A 13,384-nucleotide genomic window follows, 5' to 3' on the forward strand; every position below is an offset into this window, starting at 1 on the left:
TCAAGTCAAAAGCATGGTGCTTGCCTCAAGATACTCCAGTTGCCGGTATACAGCTCCTGGACATACTTGCTGAGCATTAGAAAACAACATGGACACCGTCGCTGAGGACGGCCAGCATAACAGCTATCTTATACTCGAGGATGGAAGTGTTTTTCCGGGCATGCATTTTGGCGCGTGCATTTCTGTTGACGGCGAAGTCGGTAAGGAAATTTTTGACGTTTCGGAATCGATACAGTTCATCGTTCCGGAAATGAGTGCTTCAAGATGTACGAGTAACACGTGTTGCTACCTCGTTTCTAAGCGATATTACCGACCGATTTTTAAAAGGAACCGGTATGCTTATCTATTTATGTCATCGATTACTCTGGTTGTATAATAACTATTTATTTTTATTTCTCTATTTATTGATATACAAAATATACAACACAAAATATTTAGATACGTTTTAAAATCATTACCAAAACATATTAATCTGATTGTGCCTTTTAACAATCTTTTTAAAACATAGACTTTTTTCTCTATGACTACTTCTAATACATTATTTCATGAGTTGTTTATTTTACGAAGTGCCACCCACTGTTTAATCCGATAAGAAATGGAAGTTAAAATTACGTTATCGTAGAATGACATTGACAAAATTGTGATCAGAAAAATATCGATAGTATTCTATGCAGATTGAATTTAATTTTACAAAATATTGAAATGCCGACATTTGATTGGTTGAAGGTACAAATATATATTATATAAATATGGTATTTATGTACACTTTAATAACAATATTATATATATTTACCTTTTAAGTATTACAATCATTCAACATTCGCTCAATTGTTTTACTCGTGATTCGTAATTGGGTTGGCAATTGTCTTAAATTTTTACTGTCAATGATCCGTCGTTTAGCACTGTAGAATTTCTAACTGATACACAGATCACAGACGATTCACACTGCTGACAATTAACTCCAATCTTTTTTTAGTCTTCCAAACCGGAATGGTCGGTTATCCCGAATCATTGACTGATCCGTCTTATCACTCACAAATCTTGGTTCTTACGTATCCCTTAATCGGCAACTACGGAGTCCCCAATGATGACAAAGACGAATACAATCTACCTTAGTGAGTATCGTCTGTAACAGAGACATAATAAGAATAAATAAAATTCAATACACATAAATCTTTTTCTTTACAATACAAAACTATAGCTGGTTTGAATCCGACCGGATATGGGCGACCGGTTTGATAGTCGGTGAACTTTGCGAGACCCCAAGTCACTGGCGTCAAACAAAGACACTTTCGGAATGGATGAAGGAACAAAATATTCCAGGAATTTATGACATAGACACACGAGCCTTGACAAAGATTATTCGTGAGAAGGGCAGCATCCTTGGCAGGATAGTTTACAACCAGCTGCCTCCTACTACAGTACCAACTGATCTTCAAATATCTGACCCTAATCTGAGAAATCTGGTAGCTGAAGTATCCCATGTAAGTCTACGACCTGGTCCTAAAGTTATTAATTAAGTTTTCAATTAACAATCTGATTAATAATCATGAAATTGTACAGAAATCGCCAGTCGTCTATAATCCTTATGGTCAACCACGTATTTGTGCGGTTGACTGTGGCTTAAAGTACAATCAGTTGCGATGCCTTCTAAGCCGTGGTGCTCGTGTCGACGTCGTGCCCTGGGACCATCCTTTGGATCCTAACGAATACGACGGTCTCTTTTTGAGTAATGGTCCTGGTGATCCCATTAAGTGTGAGGTCACAGTTAATCACATCCGGTCAGTTTTGGAGAACCCGAAGAAGAAACCAATCTTTGGAATATGTCTTGGTCATCAGCTTCTGTCCGTTGCAATAGGCTGTAGTTCTTTTAAGATGAAGTAAATTACCATTACAATTATATTACGTACTAGTGGCTGCACCAGCTTCCAAATTGCAAGATAAAAAATTCGTATTTTCTAGGTACGGCAATCGCGGCCATAATCAACCTGTTCTTTTCATGGATACCCATCGATGCTACATGACGTCACAAAATCATGGATATGCTATTGATCATACTAAATTACCTTCAAATTGGCTACCATTGTTTACCAATGCCAATGATAAGACTAACGAAGGAATTATTCATGAGTCCTTGCCGTACTTCACTGTGCAATTTCATCCTGAACATGCAGCTGGTCCACGTGACCTTGAGTGCCTCTTTGATATTTTTCTGAATACAGTGAAAGATTATATTACTGGAAATTCGACGCTCACTGTCAAGGAAAGATTAGAAACGGATGGCCCAGGACAGATGAAGTTAGTGAAGCAAATTTCAACAAAGAAGATCCTAATCCTTGGTTCCGGTGGTCTGAGTATAGGACAGGCTGGCGAATTCGATTACTCAGGATCACAGGCAATCAAAGCACTTCGAGAACAATCAATACAGACTGTACTAATTAATCCTAATATTGCTACAGTGCAAACATCCAAGGGTATGGCTGATAAAGTTTACTTCCTGCCCATCATTCCTGAATATGTGGAACAGGTCATCCAATCTGAAAGGCCGGATGGCGTCCTGTTGACCTTTGGTGGTCAGACTGCACTTAACTGTGGAATTGAACTTGAAAGACAAGGTGTGTTTTCACGTTATGATGTCACAATCCTAGGAACACCCATACAATCTATAATTGAAACTGAAGACAGAAAGATTTTTACTGATAGGATAAGCGAGATCAATGAGCAAGTTGCTCCAAGTGCTGCTGTCTATTCTATTCAAGAAGTAAGTTTTTAATGAAAGATATATTAATGTAAAAATGAGTTGATCTTTTATTAACAATTTATAACAAACAGGCTCTACAAGCTGCTGAGAAATTGGGATATCCAGTTATGGCACGAGCTGCGTTTTCATTAGGAGGTTTAGGATCTGGTTTTGCTAATACAAAAGAAGAGTTGAAAATCTTAGCTCAACAAGCACTGGCTCATTCGAATCAATTGATCATTGACAAGTCATTGAAGGGCTGGAAGGAAGTTGAGTATGAGGTTGTTAGAGATGCTTATGACAATTGCATCACTGTTTGTAACATGGAAAATGTTGACCCACTTGGTATTCATACTGGAGAATCCATTGTGGTAGCACCAAGTCAGACCTTATCAGACAGAGAATATAATATGTTGCGCACAACTGCTATTAATGTAATCAGACACTTTGGTGTTGTGGGAGAGTGCAATATACAGTATGCACTGAATCCCAATTCTGAAGAATATTATATAATTGAAGTAAATGCTAGATTATCAAGAAGTTCAGCTCTCGCTAGTAAAGCCACTGGTTATCCATTAGCGTATGTAGCTGCTAAACTAGCTTTAGGTATTCCTTTACCTGAAATCAACAATTCCATAACTGGAGTGACCACAGCATGTTTTGAACCGAGCTTAGATTATTGCGTGGTCAAAATTCCACGTTGGGATCTCAGTAAATTTCAAAGAGTTAGCACGAAGGTAGTTAATACATTCTTATTAATTACAATTAACAGTATTTGATATTATAATAATTATTTTATCGAGGAACTACTTTCCTTCTTAGATCGGTAGCTCGATGAAAAGTGTCGGTGAGGTAATGGCGATTGGCAGAAAATTTGAAGAAGCATTTCAAAAGGCACTTCGTATGGTGGATGAAAATGTGATGGGTTTTGATCCTTATCTTAAATCACTTAATGACGAAGAATTAGAGAAACCTACTGATAAACGAATGTTCGTCTTGGCTGCATCCATGAAAGCTGGATACACCATTGATCGTTTGTATGAACTCACTAAGATCGATCGTTGGTTCTTGGAGAAGATGAAAAATATCATCGCCTACTATGATTTACTGGAGAGTCTAGAACAGACAAAATTATCCCATGACGTTTTACTTGGCGCAAAGCAAATTGGTTTTTCAGATAAGCAAATCGCTGGGGCCGTTAAGAGCACAGAATTGGCAGTTCGGAAACAGCGACAGGAAAATCAAATTTGTCCTTATGTCAAGCAAATAGATACAGTGGCTGCAGAATGGCCTGCTACTACAAATTATCTTTATTTGACCTATAATGGTACCACGCATGACCTTGAATTTCCAGGAAGTTATACTATGGTCATAGGTAAGTCACTTGATTAAATATAATGATCTCGAAGTGATCTCTCAACCTTAATGATCTTAAACATATGAATATATTTCAGGCTCAGGCGTCTATCGAATTGGTAGCTCCGTAGAATTCGATTGGTGTGCAGTAGGATGTTTACGTGAATTACGTAATCTTGGAAGGAAAACAATTATGGTGAATTACAATCCAGAGACTGTCAGCACGGATTACGACATGTGCGATCGTCTCTATTTCGAGGAGATATCGTTCGAGGTCGTCATGGACATTTATGATCTTGAAAATCCAGAGGGTGTTATTTTGTCAATGGGTGGTCAGCTTCCTAATAATATTGCCATGGATTTACATAGACAGCAAGCCAGGATTTTAGGTACTTCTCCGGAATCTGTAGATGGTGCTGAAAATAGATTCAAGTTCTCACGTATGCTAGACCGTATAGGAATTTCACAACCCAGGTATATCAGCGTAAATAGAGAATTAAAGACATATTGCATTATGGAACGACTTTGTGACTCTACATATTTGTGTCTAGGTGGAAAGAACTGACAAATTTGAAATCTGCCATTGAATTCTGTGATGAAGTTGGCTACCCCTGTCTAGTACGACCCTCTTATGTACTAAGTGGTGCCGCCATGAACGTAGCTCATTCAAATCACGATCTGGAGTCATACCTAAAGAACGCCAGCGAAGTTAGTAAGGAACATCCTGTAGTGATCTCCAAGTTTATCCTGGAGGCAAAGGAGATCGACGTGGACGCTGTCGCTTATGATGGAGTCATCCTCTGTATGGCTGTTTCCGAACACGTTGAGAACGCTGGTGTGCACTCTGGTGATGCCACTCTGGTTACTCCACCTCAGGACATCAATTCTCAGACCTTGACTAAGATCCGTGCCATCTCCAAAGCCATTGCAGCATCCTTAGAAGTCACAGGACCCTTCAATATGCAGTTGATTGCTAAGGTAATTTTTTTTTCTAGATTAATTACTTGAAAGTATTGATATTGTCATTCGTTGACAATCATGAGATAAAACTTTTTGATATTTCAATTAAATATGATACTGTTTTTCTCGTCAGGATAATGAGTTGAAGGTGATCGAGTGCAACGTCCGTGTCTCTAGGTCATTTCCATTCGTCTCCAAGACCTTGGATCATGACTTCGTCGCAATGGCCACCAGATTGATTGTAGGAGAGACCGTTGATCCTGTTGACGTCCTGGCTGGATGTGGAAAAGTTGGGGTCAAAGTTCCCCAGTTCTCATTCTCGCGATTGGCTGGTAAGTCATACCAGTGATATATATAATTTTTACAATCCTGATGAAGATCTTATCAGAAAATATTCGATCGAAGCGATCATTATCGATGACATACCAATCATTAATTAAAAGTCATGACAGCTTAGAGTATGATTGGGAGACTAAAAATATCACTGGATTTATCATCTTTTTTTCTTCTTTTAATAGGTGCCGATGTCATGCTGGGGGTGGAAATGGCTTCGACCGGGGAAGTCGCTTGCTTTGGAGATAACCGTTATGAAGCTTATCTGAAGGGGATGATGAGTACAGGATTCCACATTCCGCAAAAAGGCATTCTTCTATCCATTGGAAGCTTTAAGGTAATTTGAATGAATAAAGTTATATCAGTTTTAATATTAGAATTTTAAATGAATGATAATGTGAGATTATTATCGTGGATTGGATTAATTACAATAGATTATTGTTTTTATGTCATGTTCATATAATTTTCATTACGTCATGTTACATGCCATTTTTAATAATCACAATTATTACAGCACAAGATGGAATTACTTCCATCGATCACGAGCCTCCATAAAATGGGATACAAGCTCTATGCTAGCATGGGAACTGCGGATTTCTATACAGAACACGGCGTTGAGGTGAGTTAATACACTTTTTATTTCGCAGTGATTCGCAATTAGCTATACAATATAAACAATATTTATAATAATTATTAAATATCGCATATTTAATTATTTACATATAACTATTTACATGAACGTTAAGAAACAATAAAATCTAAAACTCGGACGATTCATCACTAAATGAAGAAATTTGAAATTTAGTTTCATAATAGAACTTGCATCTCCTTTTCATTTAAACGCTGTCACCGTTACTCGCGCTGTCAACGGAATGGCTATTACCGTATTGACGAATGAGAGAGCATTTTTGGAGCTAGATAAATAATTTAGTCGATGTTCATTATAATATCATTACTTAATTACGTTCTTATTAACAAATAGAAATGACCGAGATCGTCTGTATACTTGAAGGTCATTGCTATCATTGCAGTTTTATTATTACATTCAATATAATTAATCTAGATCCGTCATGTCGTCAAAGAACTTGTCCATGAATTAAATTGTCTTCTTCTAATCTCTATTCTCTATTTACATCGTCGCCATAAGAATTCACCTTGGGATAAGAATTTTACATTCAATCAACGATATATCAACGATATCTAATACCTGTTGATATTTTATATTTTAATACTGTCATTCAACAAAGTATCCTTTGGATTAGATTAAGATGCCGATTCTTCTTTAGATATATAAATATCTTTTATGTCATTGAATTTTTGACTTTTTTCAGTTTTGTCATTGCTCTTAGATTTTCCATTTTTATTAGTGTCATAGACATCAATCTTAATTAACGTGTCATTCCTGCTAGTGTAGATATCATCACTACTTGGATTATTCAAGTGCTTTCCAGTGTTACTGCCATATATTTTTTGTTTTGCTGCATTTTCGTATATTTTCTCTTTTTTCTTCTCTTGCACTTCCGGCTTACTGCGACTGCCATAAATAGATTTGGGGTTTTTGCTACTATATACTTCTTCTGTGGATTTTGCATCATGGTTGCTCACATCAGGTTTGCTGGTATAGATATTAGTCATCCCTTGGACACCGTTAGTGACTTCGGTGTTGTTATAAATATTTTCTTGGCTTTTACCACTATAAATAGATTTGTTACCCTTAGTACGATAACTGTTTCTCTTATCACCAACACTAGAAACTGAGCTGTCGCTTCTGCTGCCATAGATATCTTCTCCACTTTTGGAAATATCAGAAGACTTCTTCTTGTTAGCCTGTATCTTTGTCTTATTGCGATCACCATAGATAGAAGTGTCTGATCTGCTACCATAGATATCCTCTCCAGTTTTCCCACCATAGACTGAATCTTCACTTTTACTGATGAAAGAATCCCTTCCACTTGTACTGCCATATGGTGATTTTTCAGTTTCAGTATCATATGGATTTTCTTTTTTGCTTTTAAAACTATAACTCATTTCGTTTTTACTGGAATATATATCTTTTTCAGTTATACTACCATAAATAGGATTTTTCTCACTCTTCACACCATAGATATCCTTTGACCCTTGGCTACTGCGAACTACTGCTTCAGCCTTAGTTCCATATGTACCTTCTTCTTCAATTTTTCCACTAGTTATAGATTTTTCGTTTTTACTCGAGTTCATTTCTTTTTGTGTTGGACCACCATACAAGGATTCTTTTTCTTTGGTTCCATACATTGATTCTTGACTTTTAGTACTGACGATTTCTTGTCCCGTGTGAACACCATATATGGATTCGTTGTCGTTGGTTCCGTAAATGTTGTCGTCACTTTGAATTTTGGAAAAGGGTACTGCGTTTTTAGTATCATAAGTCTTATTTCCAGTTTTTGTATCGTAGATAGATTTTTGACTTTTAGACATGTAAATTTCTTGTTCCAATTGACCGTTATAAATAGGTTCTTTAGTACCATAAATACTGCTTTCGTTGTGACTACTAGAGAAAGATTCTCTCTTTCTAATATCATAAATATCATTTCCGCTCACTGCACTGTACACAGATTTCTCACTTCTACTAGCATAAATTTCTTGACTCCCGCCATAGATGGATTCTTTTTCTTTGCTTCCACAGCTGTTATTTTCATTTTGACTACTAGTAGTACTCAATCCACTGGTAGTACCATAAGTATCATATCCACCTCGTGCACTGTAGACAGACTTTTCACTCCTGGCAGTATGAATATCTTGTCCGGCTTGGCCACCATAGACAGACTCCTTCTCTTTGCTTACATAAATGTTACTTTCTCTCTGACTACTAGTGGTAGATATTTCACTCATAGTACCATAAGTATCATTATCACTTCTTGTACCATATACAGAATTTTCATTATTGCCAGTATTAATTTCTTGTCCCGTTTGACTGCCATAAATTGACTCCTCATTTTTATTTCCATTAGCATCACCTTCATCCTGACTACTAGCAGCAGATATTTTATTCTTAGTGCCATAAGTATCCTTTTCAGATGTAATCCCATAGACGGACTTTTCACTTTTACCATCATAATTATCTTGCCCCGCTCGACTACCATATATAGATTCCATATCTTTACTTCCATAAATCTCCCTATTCTTTTGACTACTTAAAATAGATACTTTGCTTTTAACTCCATAAGTATCTGTTCCGGTAGAGGCACTGTAAACCGATTTTTCACTTTTACTAGCATAGACCTCATTATCCGTTTGACTTCCATAAATTGATTTTTCAATTTTTCTACCATAAGTATCAGATTCACTTTGTATACCGTATATAGAATCTCCACCTTTGGCATAAATATTGCTATCGTTACCGTCATAGACAGATGTTTCACTCTTGCTACCATAAATATCACCAAACTTTCCATGCGGACCGTCGATTTGAACATCCTTCTTCTTCTTTTTCGCCAAAAACGTCTTTCCGCGTAGTTTATCGTACAGTGATTTCTTCTTCTTGCCACCATATTTCTCAGCTACAGTCTCACCACCATAGATGGACGTTTCACTCTTGCTAAGATAAGCATTCTTCTCAAGGGTTCTTCTTAAAGGATATTTTTTCTTCTTACTGCCATATACACCCTTGTCACTTTCATCAGCATAGAGTGACGTCATACTCTTGCTCAGATAAATATCCTTCGCTCGAGCTTCATCAGCGGAAAATCTTCCAATTTGATTGTCATAAATATCTTCACTCTGCTGCTCGTAGACTGACATCTCGCTCTTACTGCCATATATACCTGAAAAATAATTTTCAAAAAATTAATTAATCTTAAAGGCACAAGACTGAGTGTGTCATGATAATTAAAATTAGACAAGTCATTCTTACCCATATACTCTGGCTTCTCGCTAATAGCCCCATAGACTGATCTGGATGTTCCAGCTTGATAATTGTAGGTATTCCGTATACTTTCCAATTCGTATTCCTTTGTCTCTTCCGGCATTGGTAACGTCACTGTAAAGTCATTCAGTTCAGTAGTAAACCGTTGATTCATGGGTCTGGCGAATATTGGAGGATCCGGATTTCTTTTTGGTGTTTCCGGCGCATTATGACTTGTACGAACGGTGGGGACGCGTCTCATCAAAGAATTAATCCTGTAAATATAATCTCGAGCGCAATCCGTATATCTTGGATACTCAGATAGTAAAATAGATAATCTCCTAGCCTGATTGAGATATACAAGCTTCTGTTGATTAGCTGCATACTGATGGCAACGCTCGGCCATTTTGATAAAGTGGCTTATGAAGAATTCTAGAAGAGCACAGAGTCTGGGTCCCTTGAGTTCGCCGCATGTAATCTAAATACCAACATGTAATAAATCATTAGGAAATAGGAGTTAATTAATTTTTTTAATAATAGAAAAAGGACAATTACTCACTGGAATTTCAATTATGAGGTCGTGAGCTTTCTTCGGATTGATCACTGTTCGATTGGTTATCGGTTTTTTGGAGTGTCCATAAATTTGCTGATTTTTTACTTTGGCGTTATTCCAAAATCCTATGGACTGCTCGTAATCCTTATCGTAGTTCGTGGACTCTGCTTTGGACACTGGTCTTGGGACGAACTTACTCAATGCTGGATTAACGAGTGTTAATACATCAACTGTCATTATATTAAGAAGTTGCTCGTAATCAACTTTCGGAAAAAAGTCCGGACTGTACCGAATGTTCTCCATTGCTGAGAACACGTACATAACGGGATTCTCAATAATCCGTTTCAGTTGCTTTTGGGTGTGAAGTAAATGCTCTTTGGGTATATTTTGAAAATGATTCTTATCGCGTATGAAGTAATCCGATAACGATGGCTCCGTCCTACTGATTGCTTGATACAGCGTATTCAACAACTTCATCAGATACTTCCCAGTCCTGTTCTCAGGCCACCTGGATGCCTCGTCTTCTTCGATAAGCCAGAACAATTGATTCCTAATGTGTGACGTAGTCAGGCCCAAAATTGTATTGACAGGTCTGATAAAGGTCTTGTGAAGCATCAGAGCGATCAGATAGACGCGTAATTGTGCGTGGCTCATGCATGTTTCCAAGTAACGTTCAGCAGCCGGAAACGTTACTTGCCACTCGATCGATCTGTTAACGTTGTTGTCTCTTTTTGGCATAAATCCTTCCGGTATGATGTGGCAACCGAATTCTCGGATTCTTTCGATGACCTCATTGGCGGGCCAGGTCGTACGATTCCTGTAGAACCATTCTTGGGCGTTACTGGGCCATTGGGCACTTACGCAAGGTATTACCTCGTATGGTTCCAAATTTGTATTTCTTTGGTAATTAAAGACATGAAGCTTATCGCAAAATATTACTGAACCTTGAACCTTGGCATCGTTCACGACATCTTCCTCGAAGCCTAGAGCACGGGACAGATGATTTATGAAGACGTTGATAAAGTGTTGCATAAATTCCAAACTGTCCATGTACCAAACGTCAGTATTGTATTGACGTAAGGCCACTTTTATTCGACGGTCCATACTATTCAAAGGCTGCCGTTTGTCCTTCTTGGGATTGTAACGCTTACCATCCCTAGTGTAGGTAACCTTCTTAAAACAGGAAGGAGGAATTTCCGACGAGGCTGTCGTCACAGTTCCAGAACTCGAAGCTTTCAGAGGCTTTAACGTACTGAACTTTGTTATCACTGCATAACCGTAATCGCTGTCACTGTCAGCCGCATAATTTCCCGAACGATAACCGGAACTCGTACTACTTGTTGGACTTCTGTTTCCATTCTTGTTCGCCTTTAGGCGTCCATGTTGCCGAGGATTTTTCGATTTCGTCGAACTGTCGGTGTTTGACTTGTCACCTTTGGCACTTTTAACCTTGCTGAGATCACTCGTCGATAAACTTCCTGCTCGTTCTTTCACTTTTTCCGGATATTTTCCTTCTGACAGGTTAGTATGCGATCTCGATCGTTTCTCATTAATCGAAGATGACTCTTCGTAGATGTTAGACAGCGACTGAGTTAGCTTTGTCTTTGACGTAGATGGCACTGCTTCGTTGCCATTTAATAGTTTTTCTCCTCCCTTAACTTTCATGTTGAACATACTGTCGCCGTCACTGTACGTTTCGTCGCCATCTTCTGCAATCGAGGACAAGTCTAATTCGTTTTCGTTAGTGGGGCCACGTTTGGACGACATTACGTTTAGTCGCTGGAGATAAACATAACCTGAAATGTCACAATCGTAGATTTATTTAGTAAATATTATTCGACTCGTTTTAATTAATAGATCTCGTAAATAATTACCTTGATGACTGCTCGGTCTTAGTGCTACGTTATATGTCACAGCATCGTTAATACTGCTGTATTGAGGATCGTAATTCGAATCGGTTACTTCGATGTTGTCCATAACGACAAAAATTCTCACTGGCTGCAACGTCTCAACTGTCAACGTCGGCGTCTGACGCATCGACGTGAATCTTATGTTCTTCGCGATGAGTTCCTGGAGGACGTCTGGCAGCAGGACATGTTTTTGGGACGGTAATAATTCTTTATTCAATTCGGCTTCGTGAACTGATATTGGAGGTTGGCGCCTGACTTTTGATATCTCCCTGAAATCACGTGGATTCATATTGTTTTTATAATTCTTATGTAGGCCCTTTGCATTATGTTTGCTTCGTTTGTTATTTACGCCCATTTCTTGATCTATGGACTTTGCGTAAACAATATATTCGAGCTATAAGCTAACAGTGTCACTTATGATATCATGACTAATAATATTTAATCCTCGTCATAACGTTAACGATTAGATTACGAACAAGCGGCACTGTCATCCGAAAGTAATGAAACAAAGGGGTTGAATTTTTATTCTAATTGTTCTAATTTTTGTTCTAACAAAAATTGTTAATTGGAAGTTGGAAATTGAATTTCAGATGTTTATTGCGTTAAAAATTATAATGCTCAGATTAGCAGCGTTGAGAGAATTGGTTGGTTATCAATAATCAAATTTGATAAATAATATTTACTGTGATTGTTACCTATCTTCAGTACACGTAAGTTCTAAATATATTTTGTGAAGTAACGTTACCCTCTTCATACTAATAGATATCAATCGCACTTCGAATCCATGATACAAAAGAAAAAACTTTGAATTCCAAAGTTACTAAAAGAAAAAAAACCCAAGATTCTCCATCCATCGTTAAAAGTATTTAAAAAATAGAAAGTTGAAATCGAAATCGCAAGTGACTTCGTGATTCGGCAAAATAAAAAAATATGTAGCATTAGGCAATTGTAAAACTTACTCCTCATAGTTTCCAAAGAACTGGACGCACAGCATGAGATTATTGAGTATGAAAATTGTTGGATTATTATACATGGTTCTTCTGAGGATCATCAACTCTTCGTCGCACGAATCAATGAACTCCGGCAAAAAGCTGGGTCTCGACGATCCGATGCCGTCTGGTGCTTTACCACCATACTTACGACCATTGACTCGATCACTTCTAAATTTATTTTTCGATTTAGCGTTTCCCATTTTTAAACCCGACAACATTGAACATGTAGGTGTGTTTTATTAATTGATGACACCAATCAAACTCACTGTCATTACACAATAAATATTTCTCCGATTCACAAACACGTCATTTTAATATTAATATTTTTATTATTGTTATTATATTTTTTAGACTAATTTCTTTTGTTCTATTTTTAAAATCTTGTTTCTACGAAGCACTGCGATGGTCGCGATCAAACTCATTTAGATTTCAACTCGCTATACCCTATTCATACTGGACACCGGTCTATCCTTTTATCGTGTTCACAGGGTGCTTTTAATTGGTCGCTCTTATCAGATCGATAAACCACGATCGTGGAAATTCATAGATACCTCGTTCGCCTATATCTTATAAAAAGCAAGGTCGTTTCCACTCAAAATTATCCTCACGCGTCTCCCGTCAGGTCGTACGGGGATCGTCAAATTCAATGATAATGGCAAA

General features: G+C 37.6%; 2 protein-coding genes across 2 annotated transcripts in view; one reads left to right on the forward strand and one right to left on the reverse strand.

The window, feature by feature from the left end:
- The window catches only part of LOC107272441 (CAD protein), a 20,235-nt gene continuing 6,851 nt past the window's right edge, over positions 1–13,384 (forward strand). The window contains exons 1-12 of the mRNA XM_015749603.2: positions 1–200; positions 977–1,115; positions 1,202–1,484; positions 1,564–1,880; positions 1,963–2,761; positions 2,833–3,477; positions 3,563–4,115; positions 4,195–4,570; positions 4,648–5,074; positions 5,190–5,388; positions 5,575–5,726; positions 5,904–6,008. Of these exons, the coding sequence (XP_015605089.1) occupies positions 89–200; positions 977–1,115; positions 1,202–1,484; positions 1,564–1,880; positions 1,963–2,761; positions 2,833–3,477; positions 3,563–4,115; positions 4,195–4,570; positions 4,648–5,074; positions 5,190–5,388; positions 5,575–5,726; positions 5,904–6,008 (4,107 nt within the window). The 5' untranslated portion in view covers positions 1–88. The remainder of the gene's footprint in view (positions 201–976; positions 1,116–1,201; positions 1,485–1,563; positions 1,881–1,962; positions 2,762–2,832; positions 3,478–3,562; positions 4,116–4,194; positions 4,571–4,647; positions 5,075–5,189; positions 5,389–5,574; positions 5,727–5,903; positions 6,009–13,384) is intronic.
- Positions 6,015–13,324, reverse strand: LOC107272442. Its single transcript, XM_015749604.2, has 5 exons — positions 12,692–13,324; positions 11,697–12,001; positions 9,829–11,618; positions 9,279–9,747; positions 6,015–9,189 (listed from the first exon to the last, which is right to left on the reverse strand). Exons 1-5 carry the CDS (start codon positions 12,940–12,942, stop codon positions 6,653–6,655), a joined length of 5,352 nt encoding a protein of 1,783 aa, XP_015605090.1. The 5' UTR covers positions 12,943–13,324; the 3' UTR covers positions 6,015–6,652.

Source organism: Cephus cinctus, unplaced genomic scaffold (genome assembly GCF_000341935.2).
Source record: "Cephus cinctus unplaced genomic scaffold, Ccin1 Ccin1_scaffold1184, whole genome shotgun sequence".
Taxonomy (NCBI): Eukaryota; Metazoa; Arthropoda; class Insecta; order Hymenoptera; family Cephidae; genus Cephus; species Cephus cinctus.